Source organism: Lampris incognitus, chromosome 16 (genome assembly GCF_029633865.1).
Source record: "Lampris incognitus isolate fLamInc1 chromosome 16, fLamInc1.hap2, whole genome shotgun sequence".
In the NCBI taxonomy this organism is placed as follows: domain Eukaryota; kingdom Metazoa; phylum Chordata; class Actinopteri; order Lampriformes; family Lampridae; genus Lampris; species Lampris incognitus.
Window position 1 is genome coordinate 28,604,379 of NC_079226.1, and position 16,217 is coordinate 28,620,595.

Consider the following 16,217-nt stretch of genomic DNA (forward strand, 5'->3'; position numbering starts at 1 on the left):
ACAAAACCAAAAGAGAAAAGTCATTAGGAAAAACGGACTCATTTAACTGCGTTTCTGACCATGCAAAACAAGAATGTAAGCAGGAACATTCAAGTATGACAGAAAGGGGTGAATTTTCTGTGTATTTGCTTCAGGTTGAAAGATTACAGACAAAAATATATATAATCCTATTTGAGTGAAAGAAACTCTGTGCAGCCAAATATTGCCCAAATTAGATGTTTGACACGGGGCACGGCTGCAATTTTCAAATCACTAGTTACATAGTTATCCTGCAGTTTTCAAATCACTAGTTGCATAGTTATCCACACACAATAACTACAAAAAGCACTGAAGTACAAAGCGAAGGCACCAGCGACCGCTCTGCATCATTCAGTGGCCTCTCTAATTTCCTGTGATTCATTCAGTTTTCCGCAATAAAAAAAAAACAAAAAAAAATCTGCTCACATGGGATCTGGGGGATTACTTGTGGGTCTGAATAATGTTGGAGTGTTTTAGTCTGTTCATTACCTGTTCACAAAATGGCCGCAGGTTAATGGTGAGGGGGAAGGCATAGCGTCCTGTCTCCTTGTAGCGTTCACACTTGGCAAAGTCGAAGCTGAACCTCAGGAGAGAAATGGTCATGAAAGGAGGGAGCTTCCTCAGCTTGGCAGACTAAACCACCAGGTGGGGGTGAGAAAGAGAAAAGGTCATGTTGGTGAGAAAGGAGGTGAGGGAAGAACAACTGTATTTATATCAACCACATTTTCAAGTACATTCAAAGTTCTTTACAAGTTCTTTACATCCCTATGTCAGCTTCGTCGCAACGTGTTCATCATATGCGGCGCTAGGGGATTAGGTATGAGGAAGCTAAATATGCATAACATTACAGTAAAGGTAAAAAAAAGAGTTTTAAACCACATAACCTTACCTTGCTGAGTGTAAAAACAAATTATTTATATCCAATTTGAAATGCTCTGTGAACCGACCTGCCACTGTTTGAATCTTTGGCGCTGAATCATGACTCATGGCTCAGGAGGTAGAGTAGGTCGTCTAGTAATTGGAAGGTCGCTGGTTCGATGCCCGACTCCCCCAGAGAGTGTATCAGAGTGTCCATGAGCAAGACACTGAACCCTTAACTGCTCCTGATGAGCAGGTTGGCGCCTTGCATTGCAGCCTCCTCCATCAGTGTGTGAATGGGTGAATGTGAGGCATTCAAAGCACATTGTAAAGTGCTTTGAGTGGCCGGTAGCCTAGAAAAGTGCTATGTAAACGCAGCCCGTTTACCATTTAAGGAGTAGCATGGTCCTGCAGTAATAATAGAATAGAAACTCAATTCTGAAAGAAGTGGTATGCCTTTCTGCTCTTATTGGGCAATGATAAAATGAAGTGTCTTTGATAGGCTTGTTGTGGCGTTGTCTTTGAGCGCAAGTTAATTTATTTTATTTTTTTGTCATTGCATTGTTTTCCTCCGCAAAGTGTGCTCTACAAAGGACAACCCGATCTCGTCAAATACAAATGCTTTGTGACGCCCCTTGGCGTCTGATACCGACACACAAGGCAGCCTTTGGCGTCTGTATGAGACGCACCGGGCTTTCAATGTAAATCCTTCCGTGGCAATTTTTTGACATTTAGAGCAACTGCTCCAGCCATCCGTTCACTCCAATCCTAACCCAACCGTTTACGTTCAGTAAATGATCATTAGTTTGTTAGTTGTTAAGAAGATTCTTTCAGGTCTCGCCCAATATTGTTTCAATGCAACATTTCTGACATTGAATACAGCCCCAAAATGGGTCTCTACAATACCTGCCAAAATATCCTAAATAAATCAATATTTGTATGATTTTTTTAATGTGCTTTGTGTGTCGGAATCAGATACCAAGGGGCGTGATAAATCCACATGTTGGATGATTCTTTTAATATCACAGAGTGAGAGAGACAGACAGAAAGACAGACAGACAGACAGACAAGACGACGGACGGAAAAACAGACAGACAGACAAATATGGGATTTACATTACATTTTTTTCTGTGATAAATTTGGGGACGCTAGCTTCCCCTAGCCTCTTAATAGCACCACCTATGGTGTTGATGCAATGGTTTGCTACACCACGTTCTAAAAGTTTGGGCAAAGCTTTAGTATGAAGAAATTGACAGTAATTAACTTATCTCCTAAGTCCAATGTTATCAATACCACTTAAAAGCTTTATGTAGAGCAGTGACTATATTATTTTATTTGTAACTGTAAACTTTGACATAAGTCTAACCTTGGCAGCAGTGACCAGTCTGTCACAGTGGGCACAGCGATACAGATTGTTGCCCTGAAACAACTCTTCCTCCATAAACATATCCCACAGTGCGCCTTCCAGGCTAGACACACCGCACACACAAGCTGTCAGGTCGAGGAAGTCTTCCTGAAGAAGGGGAAATAAAGTCAGTGGAATACACTTACTACCTACACAGACACTGCAGCCAGGTCAAACAGGAAGTGTACAACATTTTTTTGATATTCTTTTCACAAGTAAAACAAATGGCGAGTTTAAAATCATTAGGACAATCAAAAATATGACAGGTTGAAATAAAAACATTTTTTCCAATGATTTAGCATTCATAAATAAAAAAATAAACAACTATATTCAGCCAGAGGAGCACATTAACTCTAGAAAAGAACTCAGACCTCTTTAACCCTGACAGTGAAATAATCAGAAATGAAATGAAAAGGAAATAAGCGCTTCAAATAAGGAAACAGGACAGAGAAGTGCAAAAAAAAAGGGGGGGATCAAGCAGGCAGAGAGAGTTATGAACCCTGCACATTGTGTCTACATAAACACACCTGTCTCTGGCTGACGTTGTTGCACGCCTTGCAAACGATGCTGTTGACAGTGGTTCCATGATACAGGCGGTGGATGAGCGAACTACCACTGGTGCCCACTAGAGAGTGCTCCAAAGCACTGAACAGAATCCTGTTCAACTCCTGCACATCATGCTGACTTGTCTCCTGAGGAAGTTTGGCAACAAATACCTATTTGCACAAAATCTTTCTAATCCATTTCATTCTGCAGGCATACAGCCTCCCTCTCCCACCCTTGTCTAAGGCTACAGTTATAGTATTTGAGTGCAGAGATCCAATACTGAAAGATCAGATTTTATGAGATCACATCACTATGTTCACACTTGACCTCAAAATGGCTGTTATGCACCTTGGGGGTAGATATTATTTGAGCCTGTCAGCCTGCCCTCCATCTCCCTCTCTTTACATAACTTGTAAGCATACCATGCCTGATTTGCAAATGGACTACAAAGAATTCTGATCACTAGAGGAGGATGACCACTTCCATTTCTGGATTGGAAGATTGTGAAGCAATATGAGCATAATCTGATTTTTTTGTGTTTAAACCTGTGATGTAATGCATCCTCATGTGGCTGGATGATAACAGGTGTATATGTTTTCCCAGCTACCAATTGCCTCTCTTACTGACAAAGACAAAACCCACACACCTCACTGTTGCTCCAGCCAAAGCTATCGGTGAGGTCGGCAGTTGAGGCACTCTGCTGATCCACTAACAGCAGACGGGCAAACAGCCTCTGAAGCTCCAATGGGATCACTCTAGCCTGGGGAGGACAAAGGGAGCTTGTTACACATAAACACACTCAAATTACAATGATGGAGGGCGTCCGGGTGGCGTAGCATTCTATTCCGTTGCCTATCAACACGGGGATCTCCGGTTCGAATCCCCATGTTACCTCCGGCTTGGTCAGGTGCCCCTACAGACACAATTGGCCGTGTCTGCGGGTGGGAAGCCAGATGTGGGTATGTGTCCTGGTCGCTGCACTAGTGCCTTTTTTGGTCGGTTGGGGCGACTGTTCAGGGGGGAGGGGGGGCATAGCGTGATCCTCCCACGTGCTATGTCCCCCTGGTGAAACTCCTCACTGTCAGGTGAAAAGAAGCAACTGGCGACTCCACATGTATTGGAGGAGACATGTGGTAGTCTGCAGCCCTCCCCGGATCAGCAGAGGGGGTGCAGCAGCGACCGGGACAGCTCAGAAGAGTAGGGTAATTGGCCGGATACAATTGGGGAGAAAAGGGAGTGGGGGGGGGGGGGGTCCACAAAAAAAAATACACTGATGGCAACCCTGAAGGCATTCTGTACCACTCACTTTGGCCTCTGGTTTGTCTTTGTCTTCCAGGCATCCCAGTTCCTCTGGCCCCAAACTGAACAGCTCCTCTGTGCGCATGCACACACACACACACACACACACACACACACACACACACACACACACACACAAAACGAAAGTCAATCATCTCAAAGTAGATGTTTACGATATTGACTTAATGATTGACTTAAAACTCGTACTGTCACAGCACACGGAATGGCGATCTTCCTTATCAGCCTACACTGTAATAACTCACCTCTGAACTCGGGGGTGAACAGCAGCGTTTGGAGGAGAGAGTTGAGGTAGCACGTCCCTCCCTGGTTCTTAATGCCGCTAAGGTTGCCCTTTCCCCGTGGTAGAGGTGGCTCCTCTCCCCCCTTCGCAACTCTTCCCAGCTGAGAATGGCTAGGTGAGAAACCTGCCTCCTCTTCTTCCTCAAAGAGATTCCCGAACATGCCTTCCCGATTCAGCGTTCACCCTTGTTTTCTAAAGTTATTCCGGAACTTGATGTAGATAAAAATGCATATATATTCATTCACACACGTTGAGACTCGTATTTGTTTGTTCTTGCTATCTCATCTTGGTCTTGCCGAGTTCTCTGTTGACAGTGGTTGGGCTGACTCTGAAATAAGAGGACTTCACGGGGCTAAACATAGCTACAATTACTGGATGTAATCGTATCTGTATTGATGAGCTAGCGGAGCTACGGAATCGCTGTTCACAGCTTAGCGACAACAAGCTCTCGCCAAACTGCCACCGACACGGCAAATGCTGGTTTTAGGTCCAACAGAGATTTCGACCAAATCACGTCTTTTTAATGCCAGATTACGAAACAGAGTCGACTTCCCATCAGCCTCCAGTGCTTTCACGCGAGACAGAATCAAACAAATACTTTTTTCGCCTTCGTCTGCCCTAAAACAGGTAGCACACGAAACGTAAATAAAAATTCCAATGATGAACAGTACGCAGCCATGTTTCTTCCCGGGAGAAAGCTTGTGGGGGTTCGTGGTACTTGTAGTCTTATGTCGGTAACCACGTGCTCTGTGAAAACTACAATTTCGAGTGCACTACAAGGGCTCGTCGACAAAGCGTCACGCTATTTATAGCATATAGTTCCGCAAATCCTTTTATCGTATGTATGTCACTAAAATGATCAAATACAACAAAAATGAAGCGTTTTTTGTACTTTAATTGGCGTTTTCATTGAATGTATGACATACAGTCTGTGTAGAATACTCAACAGTATTTATCTGAAATAAAAATAATTAACTGTCACATTATGATTGATATAATGCATGCAGTCTGATCACAACAGCAAAAGACGAGCGGAAAGAAGCGTTCATTTTTTCTGGTGAATGGAGTGCATTCCACATTTACAAATAAAAATATTAGGAATTAAATATTCGTTCTTATTATTCTAATTAAATATTCTTAAATATGTGTTAAATAGTGTTCATACAGAATAGATGTATTCCTGAAGAAAAGTTGTATTTGTTTATTGAAAAAAAATCAACATAAATATTCAAACATTCCCGCAAAAACTCTCCTCTATAGTCTAAACAATATTCGAGTGGAACTGAGGTATTTTGGTCAATAGCCGAGCACTTCCGAAACAGGCTATGCACTGTAAGTGGTTTATAAACAATCCGAGGTTGTACCCGTGACTGTGGACTGCTACAGGTCAGGACCACTATTGGCAAGAATCTCTCTCAGACACACATTCGCACATCCCTACGCACAAATAGGCAGCATAGAAAACACCAGCATTCTCTCTCTCTCTCTCGCTCCTTCTTTCTGTATTCTTCCTCTCCTAGTGAGTTTTCAACTTGAACACTTTGGTCAGAGGCACTTTGGCACTAGAGTAGATCAGATAAGACTCGTCTCCAGATGTGAAAAACTCCCAGTCACTGCACCCAATAGTTGGAAGCCAATGAACAGGAACAAAGCCTTCATATCCCTGCCACCTGATAAAAAAAGGAGAGGAGTTGAATGTTAGTCAAATCAAAGCTACATCAACAATTCCCAAATCATGGGTTGAGAGTTGAGATGGTTTTTGTCCTTTTTCTAGTGGGTCCTAACTGGGCAAAAATATGGATGAGTTCTTCTGACTATCAACATTTAAATTAATATGGCTCCATACAGCGAGACCTATTTGTTTTTGTATTTATTCACTTATGTAGCATTTATCAAAACATGTTTATAAAGTGCTTCACGTGACAAAATAAAATGAAAGGCACCCAATAGATGACAGTATAAACAAAAATTAGAAACAAGTATCAATCCTTGATTCCTCTAATTACTCGCCAACGTGGTGATTCTTGGGCACACAAGTATATACATTCTTACTACTTTCCAGTGTTTATCAGCTTCAGAATGTTGTGTTTGTTATACATCCCATCAAGGTTATATATATATATATATATATGTATCAACACGGATACAGGAAAAAAAATTAATACAGTGCAGTACAGGCCTGTTTCGTGTATCTCGCACTCATCAGCTGCTATATATATATATATATATATATATATATATAAAACTTTGTTAAAAGAAACACTCAGTGGTGAAAGTGCTCAACAAATAAGGAGCAAAATAATCCAGTGAGTGACGTAAATTCTTTATGAGACAGTACAAGGCTTGTACTGTCTTATAAAGAATTTACTTGACTCACTGGATTATATATATATATATATATATCCCATCAAGTCAGTTTCATTTGTGCAAACTTAACTTGGTAAAAAAAATTTGAACTTGCACCCTGCTACAGCAACAAATTCTGGCCTCCTTTAAAGATATCTGGACAAGTATTACCTTGGCCCAGTAATCAGCATAAGTAATTTCATTGACATAAATTATTTGTTGACAAGTTGATTACCTGTAGAGAACGCTGTTGAGCGAGTATGAATCTCCATCAAAGGAGTTGGCAACAACCAGAAAATTCTCATCCCCCAGGGTGAAGAACTCCCAGTCGACTGCACTGGAGCGAGCGAGCGAGCGAGAGAGAGAGAGAGAGAGAGAGAGAGAGAGAGAGAGAGAGAGAGAGAGAGAGAGAGAGAGAGAGAGAGATGAGCATGTAAGATGTAGAGAGGATAAAAGATAGGCATATAGACTGCAACTCAAAAGAGGAAATCCTTCCATATTCGCTTAAGTGGCTGTGTCATTGTGTGTGTGGGTGTGTGTGTGTGTGTGTGGTGGGCCCAAGTACATTTGGTGTACTTATTTGGTTTGCGTGCATCTATACCTGTAGGTGACGATGTCCTGGAAGCGAACGAACAACTGTCCATTCATATCCAGTTCGTAGATAGTGGAGTTGATGGCATAACGACTTGAGCCATTGCTGTGGAGTCTGTGTCCATTGGCAACAGCCAAGAAAACTCTATTGCCAATCCGGAACATCTCCCAGTCTGTGGCACAGAATGTCTTCAAGAACAGTGAAATATGGAGAGAGAAAGAGCGAGAGCGAGAGCGAGAGCGAGAGCGAGAGAGAGAGAGAATATATAATAAATATCAGTAGCAAAATAAACTGAATTGACTTGGTTGAAAGAAATGCAGCAGTGAGGAGTGACGTGGGAGACGTAGACAGAGCAAAGCAAGTAGCACAACTGTCAAAGTTCGTGTTTTCTAGAAGATTTATTTATTTTTTAGATGATTCCAGGTGAGTAATTTCTACATGCCTCCAGGTGTTCACATGAGTCTCATATCCAGTTGTGGAGTTTCCCTAAATCACAGATCCCTCTGTGGTTTCTCATGTGACTATCAATGTGTCAACATGCTCACCTCAAAAGTGGCATCATTCAAATATATGATTCATTATCAGGCTCATGTTAAAAGCTGTATCTTTGAAGCAAATCATGACTAAACCGCATGCTCTATTTTTGGCTTGTTTCAGATCTGTTGACACACCCATCCACACATCTCTCCATCTCTCTTTCATTATCATTTTATCTCTCCCTATCTCTGCTACCTTCCTTCTTTGTGCACAGACAAGATAGTTTTCCATACTCATCTCCCAAAGATAAAGATCTTATCAGAGGAATATGAAGCACCGCTCCTGAGCACATGAATAGTATGGAAATCATGCAGCAAAACACGAAATCAAAGTTTCATTAGAGTTGTGTCTCACTCACACACATCACACATCTTCTCCCCTATCTTATGTCCTATGCCAGCGTGGGGCAACCAGTTTTTGTTTCAATCCCCCGTGAATAGTACAAATGGCCATTGCAACTCTATTTAATGGTCACGTCAGTTTGCATATGAAACCAATTATTGGTTTGGTTGTTGTGCAACTGTGCTGTTTATAAGGGTGAGGATACCTGCAGTCAGTTGAGACTGAAGAAGATCCTTGGATGGGTGATGAAACGCTTCTCCCAATAAACGTTGTGTCAGATGAACTGATTCAATTTTCTGGGATCATTGTTATTTCACTTTTCATGTTCACACACATACCTTGATCGTCTGAAACACTTGGAAGCTCCCATTGATCCAAACATAGATGACGGAGTCTACTTGAGTGGTCACTCCATCAAAAGCGTTGGCAACCACGAGGAAGTGGTACGGTCCTACAGTGAAGAACTCCCAGTCATAGGCCCCAGAGGTCAGCAGTGTCTGATGAACCTCAAAAGACTTTGCTCCCCTGTTCCACTTGTATACCACACTGTCTATGGTGTGATTACTATCCCCTGAAAAACGACCAAAGTACAAATATATAAAAGACAGATCACTGACAATCCATTTTTCATATATATACGTATCATTCAGAATTTGTGGAAGTCAACAGTCAGTCCTTTCATAGACATACTTTTGTCAGTTAGGTGTAGAGAAATCAAAGTGAGTTTTGACCTTGTCTGTGATTGGCCACAGCGAGATAGGTATTGCCATTAATGTGGAAGGCCTCCCAGTCCCTGGCACAGTGTGTCTGCAGGGCTTGGTATTGGATAAAACGCTTTCTCCTCTTGCTCCATTTGTAAATCACAGAGACTTCTGCCTCTGACTGATCCTCAACATGCGCCTCTGCTCCTCCTCTGGAGTTAGACACCACTAGAAACATCTAGAATAAAACAATAACACAGCCGTCTTTCTAATAGAGTCAGTACAAAAGGGATACGGTTATATGTATCTCTACACATGCACAGGTGCCTTCGCAGCTATCCACATCATTTCACAATTTCACATAATGCTTGAGGCGTATTTCCTGAGGCGTACTCTCTGTCACAACGCACAATCTCCTCCATTTCTCATACCTTCTTGCCCATGCTGAAGTGCCTCCAAGCCAGAGCTCCATAGGTGCTGATATTCTGGTAGAGCTGGAAGCCTTTGTGGCTCCACAAGTACACGGCAGACCCAGAGCCAGTGAAGCGATGGGCCATCGCAGCCATCAGCCCCATGCCTGGCACTTGAAACACCTGGAAAAATGACAGAGACAAACTTGTAATGTAATTTTTATTTCCCCGTTGTTTCTTCATGCAATGTGCACAGTATGCAATACAGTGGCACCTGAACATGACCGCAACCATCTTAGAAAAAGGAAAATTAGCAACAACCGGATGATGACAATCACATCTGTTACCAATTATTCAGAGGTAAATGGTGAGATCAGATGTAAGAATGCAGCTAGGGGGGCGTCCGGGTAGCATAGCGGTTTATTCTGTTGCCCACCAACACGGGGATCGTCAGTTAGAAACCCCGTGTTACCTCCGGCTTGGTTGGGCGCCCCTACAGACACGATTGGCCGTGTCTGCGGGTGGGAAACCGGATGTGAATGTGTCCTGGTTGCTGCACTAGCGCCTCCTCTGGTCGGTCGGGGTGCCTGTTCAGGGGGACATAGCGTGATCTTCCCACGCGCTATGTCCCCCTGGCGAAACTCCTCACTGTCAGGTGAAAAGAAGCAGCTGGCGACTCCACATGTATCGGAGGAGGCATGTGGTAGTCTGCAGCCCTCCCCGGATCAGCAGAGGGGGTGGAACAGCGACCGGGACGGCTCAGAAAATAGGGTAATTGGCCAAGTACAATTGGGGGGAAAAGGGAAAAATCTAAAAAAATCAAAAAATGGCTCTTGACTGCATCTTTGGGGCTCCTGTCGTTTTTTTGGATATACACAGATTCACTAAATATGCCTTGCACTCTCGCTTTACAAGTTTATTACCCAGCACAATTAAATTTGCAAAATTTTATGCATGAACTGTATGTATTCTATATCATCTCGCTCCGTGTGTAATCTATGATGTTACATTATAATTCTGTTATTTTTGTGTATTTTGTGCATTTGACACCTATTGTATGTCTGTCTGTCCTGGAAGAGGGATCCCTCCTCTGCTGCTCTTCCTGAGGTTTCTCACATATACTTTTCCTGATAAGGGTTTTCTTATGAAGTTTTTCCTCATTTGGGTATAGAGGGTGTCGTATGTTGTCATATATTGTACTGATTGTAAAGCCCTTCGGGGCTACCTCGTGCATTTGTGCTATACAAATACGTAAACTTGGCTTGAATTGACTTGGATACCTCCACATCATACGTCTCTGAGCTGGTGGTGAGCACCTGTTGTTCCAAGACATAGTCCAGCCGCTTGTGTTCTGAGGAAAGGTAGGTAGACGAAAAAAAAGTAAGTAAGGATTTTGTTATGCTTTGCTGAACTTGAATAGAAACTTGTCGATCAGCGGAGGGTTAAAGCGTAACATCAGTTTGGTATTTGATTCTCACCCTCCAGCACGGGGATCCAGACCGCACCGTCACAGAGGTAGAGGCCCCTCCTAACAGGGTTGAACCACAACTGTCCTCGCACCGACTCGGCACACAGGCGTTCAAACCCCACTGATACTCGAACGTCTGCTTCTGACAGTAGGAAAGTGAGATGGACAGAGGAACAGAAACGGGCAGAAAGGCAGGGACAAGGGTTGACTGTCTTGTGTTGCATTTCACTGTGTCATATCTTCTTAAAATGAAGCGCAAGTGCACGTTACCGTATTTCGGCAGGTAGCTGTCAGCCCCCCTCGGCGTGACGGGCAAGTCTAACAAAACAGGCGGTATTGACAGTGCTGTCAGTCTGGGGTTGGAAGATGGGCAGACCTGACGGGTGGCATCAGAACCCGTCACCAGAACCAGCTGTCTCAGCAGACCCTGGACAGAAAGTAGTAGTATGGGAGCGAATTCGGGGGACAACGCAACCACAGGAACTGCCGCGGCTGGGAAGCGAACCCGTATCGCCCGCACCGCAGGAGACATCGCTAACCGCTCGACTAAAGGGTCAGACCCGCCAGCCAGCGACCAGCGTGTCTACTTATCCGTGCACGTTACACTACCCCCCCCTCCTTCGGGAAGCGCGTCCCCGCGCTTAAGCGTATCAGCTCCTTTACGCCTCAAGGCGCATACGCTTCCGATGGCCTTACGGTCGCTCCATCCCACTTCTGACACCAATGTAGCGAATTCGGGGCACAACGCAACCACAGGAACTGCCGCGGCCGGGAAGCGAACCCGTGTCGCCTGCACCGCAGGAGGCATCGCTAACCGCTCGACTAAAGGGTCAGACCCGCCAGCTGGCGACCAGCGTGTCTACTTATCCGTGCACGTTACAGTATACTCGTGTCGTGATCAGACTACACGATTTCAGCCCGATTTTGACCCGATTTTGTCATCGATGACGAATTTCCGGCTTCGGGCCCAATTATGGACGTCGGGAACGACAAACGCGCATCTTTGCCCAGTGTAGTGAGACATAATTGAAGAACTGCGATGTGGGGTCTGGAACGCCCCACGACACACCGACCAATAGTCTTGCATGTCAGAATTTTTATTTTTGGCCTTTTCCTGCCTAGTCTGACATCTCCTACGACGTGTTCGTTGACATTGACCAGACCAATAGCATGACAGAGTGCTCTCTGGCGCACATGTAAACATAGCAAAGAGAAAGCCATGCTGCTGCTGTTGCTGCTGTCAGGTGGAGCAATGAAACCGAGGAAATGTTCGTTGAGCAGGGGCAACAACCGGTCTTTCGGACTTGGGCCGTTTCCAAGGGCAACGCGACGCTGGGCGCATCTTCCAAGGATCAGAGGCATTGTGACATCACGACCGAAAGACCAATACCCTGCCTTTTTTTTTATCTCCCCCCTTTTTTCTCGAATTGTATCCGGCCAATTACCCCACTCTTCCGAGCTGTCCCAGTCGCTGCGCCACCCCCTCTGCCGATCCGGGGAGAGCCGCAGACTATGCCTCCTCCGATATATGTGGAGTCGCCAGCCGCTTCTTTTCACCTGACAGTGAGGAGTTTTTCTAGAGGGACGTAGTGCGTGGGAGGATCACACGATTCTCCCCAGTTCCCCCTCGAACAGGTGCCCCGACCGACCAGAGGAGGCGCTAGTGCAGCGACCAGGACACATACCCGCATCCGGCTTCCCACTCACAGACACGGCCAATTGTGTCTGTAGGGACGCCCGACCAAGCCGGAGGTAACACAGAGATTCGAACCGGAGATCCCCGTGTTGGTAGGCAACGGAATAGACCGGCATGCCACCCGGACGCCCCGCTTTCGCCGTTTTGAAACAACGTCTCTGTTTCATCAGATTTATTTTTTTGAGGAAACAGCACCATTCGAATGACCCGTTCAGAATTGCCCCTCGAAGTGACGCCATACCAGAAACAATCAACGCAGACTTTGCACAAGTCCTCCCACGTAAAGAGCAAGGCAGCCTCTGATTAAACGGCCGTTGTTTCTGCCAAGGAAGGGGCAGGGCCAGTAATAGTGACAGCCAAACAGAGTGATGGCTCATTAATATAGCTATCATTACGTTAATGACCCCCCCACGCACACACACACACGCCCTCATGAGAGGTGGGTGTGGAGCACTGGAAATCAAATAACTTTCGGTGAAACCAAATAGCTTGATGGAAAAATGTCACAGACGTGTTCCATACACGTACAGCAGTTATACCAATCTGTAAAAAAAAAAAAAGGGAAATTCATCCCCAACCTCTTTAAACCAACATGGATACTGCCTATTATGGCAGATGTCGTCCTTACTGAAAACAGGCCTTTCTGCTTCCCCTGGCTGCCAATGTGGAATCTTGATCCCTGGATGTTGAGGTCGGTGGGGAAAGACTTGAGGGAAACCCTGTACAACATAAAATCATATAGAAATACTTGCTTTCTATAGCTGCAGTGCACTTTGCTCTTCTAAATGAATACAAAGAAACCAGCAATGTATTAGGGACATCTTAAAGCGACTCCAGGTAACTGTGGATTTCGACAACATCTTTTACGTCACTGTCACAACGACAACCAAGGCACTTTTTTCTTCATAGCATAAAAACAAGACATGTATAACCTTAAATGAGCTGTGTTCACAGAGGAGGTGGAGTAAAATTGCTATACTTTGATTATTTATAATTTATTGAATTCAGAAACTGGAAATAACTGCCATAAAGCAATCCCTATATTTCCTGGTAAGTTTTGTGCCCGGTGGCCGACAAAATGCATAGCTGAAACAAAGCTTTTCAGGAACTGATCTGAACGACAATTGTGCCATTCAGCCAACAGCCATCACATGTAAATGAACGAATCACAGCAAAATGAACTTAATGATGATATGTTAACACAAGAAAAAAGTTACCTGGTGCTGAATTACAATATTCTGTTTTAGGACCGAGATAAAATATTGAGAAGAATGGCATTTATGTATTGTGTATGGGGACCAATCATCTTCCCTTCTATATGCTAGAGGGAGTTTTCCCCAAACCACTAAAACCATCTATCAAATTACTGTCAGACTAGCCTGATGTGCCTATAGGCTGGGAGAACATTTGGCTCTGTGCCATAATTCTGGGGTGAAGGATCTGCCGTCCCTTCAAGGGAAGGGGGAGGAGGGACAGGAGCACTGAACAGGAAGCGAAGATGATGGCAGGAAAGTAACAGAGTCTGGATGAAAGAAAGTGCGTCAGACAGAGAGAAGAGAGGTATGGGTAGAGCGAGAGATGATAAGGTAAAGTTGAAAGAGAGATATAGACAGTGGGTGTACATAGACAGACAGAGACCAATAGACTCACACTTCCAGTGGTGGTCTGCAATCCACTGTGAGCCTGACATGGTGGTCTCTAATAACTAGAACCAGTGTATGCCATTGATTATCAGCCAGCCGCATGCCTCGAAACACCCGGCGCTCCATGAACCCTCCATCACCTTTGTACAGAAAATGCAGGTGGTTTTTCAAGAACCGTAGTGCCAGAATGATCCGTCCTTGTTTCTTGTTCCTATCCGCCTGTCTCTCCCCATCCAGCTCGTCTTCATTCTTTATCTCCCCTTTGTTCCTCCCCAAAATGGTTCCTCCATGCTTTTCCTTGTCTTTTCCTCCCACGGTTCTGTTCTCGTCATTTCCGCCCACCACAGAAAAGATGTATTCACTTTTCTGTAAGACAAGTGGTAGAAACATTCATTCACAGTTGGGCGTTGTGTCATTTGCAGTGTCATTGTCAACGCCTCAGCCTTTGCAGTCGTCCGAAAGGCTGAGGCATTGGTCCTTACCTTGGGTGAAACACGAGTTAACTTTAGGGTCACAACAACAGAGAACTCTTGGGGGAAGAGGTCACAGTTTGCCAGGAGTTGGGAGGAGGGGAAGCTGAGGGATGGGTGGGGATGAGACAAATGAACACCCCTCACCCCCCCGACCTGAATCATCTGCACCCCTGGCAGGAGTTTGGAGGTGTCCTTCTCAAGGACAAAGGACAGAAGGTCCAGTGGGAGCGAATCTGCAGGGCAATAGAGCAGAGAAAAAAAGTCAAGCGGATAAAGTTTCGCTTTCTCACTCAACCCATAATGCATTGACATATAACGTTATCACAGTTTTTACCCCCTGAATCCCCCCTGGTCTATCAGAATTAGCCGTGGGTGGCATTGGGGCTGCGGTTGGAGGATGGCTGGGTGTATTTTGAGAAGGCCTCATTACAAGAAGGCCAACGATATCGGAGAATTGCTATTTTACCAACAGATGGAAATCATAATATGGACACACCCCCTGCTTGTTGCGCTGAAATGATTTGTATAGAAGAGTTTTTGGAAATACTGCGAGCGCACGCACACAGACACACAAAACCACACACATTCACTCACAAACCGTTACGTTACGCTGCACTGTAAACAGACTTTTGCAGCTGCAATTCTCCGAAGGAATTTTACCCCGAGGGGTTTCCCAGGTCCCCCCCCCTCATTTAAATGAAACTATACTCATAAAACAATTATCAATGGAGCAGCAGAGACGCTAAGCTGAGCTCAGCTTCTGGATAGGAAGGATGTGGTTGGGAGGATTGGTGGACAAGTCGGAAAGATAAAAGACCAGATGTGAATCGAACAGAATAAAACAGTACCTGTGCATTTTCTCCATGGCTCTGCGGCTGTGTGGGTGACCCTTAACCCCGGGAGCAGAAGCAGTACCAAGATCAGAAGTGACATCCCAGCCAGTCACAAACAGCCCTTATGGTCCAGATGCCTTCTTGCCCTCATGCCCCCATATTTAGGCAATTTCTCCGTCTGTCAGTTAAGCGGTATATCTCTGCTTCTTCTGTCTTTGTTCTTAGATCAGATACAGACAAAGGCACAGCATATCCTTGAACAAATGGATCCCAGTAAGCATCTTCATCAGCCGAACTTGGCTAAAAAATATCAGCTCAACCGAGTTTGTTGAAACCGCAAATCAAAGGAAAACCCTTTTTTCCCCCTTAAACAAGCTAAAAGGGGGGAAAAAACACTTAAAAGGTAAAAGCGTTAGAAAGGCAGAGTCCCAACACGTGTGCTTTGAGAGGCGATGGTTCATCTGTGTGGAGACTCCTATACTCACACCCCCTTTTAAGTACCGGGGCCATGCAAATCACTAGCGAGCCTGTCAGTCATACTCCTTCAACCTCCTCTGATGACAAAGACCTGCCAGAGGGGTGCTGATCTGCTCCACTTTGTGTGTGTGTGTGTGTGTGTGTGTGTGTGTGTGTGTGTGTGTGTGTGTGTGTGTGTGTGTGCGTGCGTGCGTGCGTGCGTGCGTGCGTGCGTGTGTGTGTGTGCGTGCAGCAAACAGTCAGATGCTGAATGCAGAAAATGCAGATTGACG

At 44.9% G+C, this 16,217-nt stretch overlaps 2 protein-coding genes across 2 annotated transcripts in view; both read right to left on the reverse strand.

Annotated features, from left to right (window-relative positions):
• Positions 1-4,588, reverse strand: part of usp40 (ubiquitin specific peptidase 40) — a 28,511-nt gene extending 23,923 nt beyond the window's left edge. The window contains exons 1-6 of the mRNA XM_056295282.1: positions 4,390-4,588; positions 4,134-4,201; positions 3,474-3,587; positions 2,809-2,973; positions 2,243-2,389; positions 508-651 (exon numbers count right to left, since the gene is read on the reverse strand). Coding sequence (XP_056151257.1) covers positions 508-651; positions 2,243-2,389; positions 2,809-2,973; positions 3,474-3,587; positions 4,134-4,201; positions 4,390-4,588 — 837 coding nt within the window. The remainder of the gene's footprint in view (positions 1-507; positions 652-2,242; positions 2,390-2,808; positions 2,974-3,473; positions 3,588-4,133; positions 4,202-4,389) is intronic.
• Positions 4,589-5,943: 1,355 nt separating this feature from the next.
• Positions 5,944-14,740, reverse strand: tspeara (thrombospondin-type laminin G domain and EAR repeats a). The gene is made up of 13 exons (XM_056296377.1): positions 14,645-14,740; positions 14,505-14,528; positions 14,170-14,411; positions 13,148-13,238; positions 11,094-11,250; positions 10,834-10,965; positions 10,636-10,706; positions 9,377-9,538; positions 8,976-9,183; positions 8,583-8,815; positions 7,375-7,553; positions 7,009-7,110; positions 5,944-6,097 (listed from the first exon to the last, which is right to left on the reverse strand). The coding sequence occupies exons 3-13, from the start codon at positions 14,286-14,288 to the stop codon at positions 5,944-5,946; spliced, it is 1,608 nt and encodes a 535-aa protein (XP_056152352.1). The 5' UTR covers positions 14,289-14,411; positions 14,505-14,528; positions 14,645-14,740.
• Between the last annotated feature and the right edge of the window lie 1,477 nt (positions 14,741-16,217).

Excerpts from the sequence above, each read along its gene's own strand:
- tspeara (XM_056296377.1), bottom strand. The coding sequence starts at position 14,288 with ATGGAGCGCCGGGTGTTTCGAGGCATGCGGCTGGCTGATAATCAATGG. Across the intron at positions 9,184-9,376 it reads ACTTCAGCATGGGCAAGAAG|ATGTTTCTAGTGGTGTCTAA; the intron begins GTATGAGAAATG and ends GTTTTATTCTAG. Across the intron at positions 7,111-7,374 it reads CAGGACATCGTCACCTACAG|TGCAGTCGACTGGGAGTTCT; the intron begins GTATAGATGCAC and ends CGCTCGCTCCAG.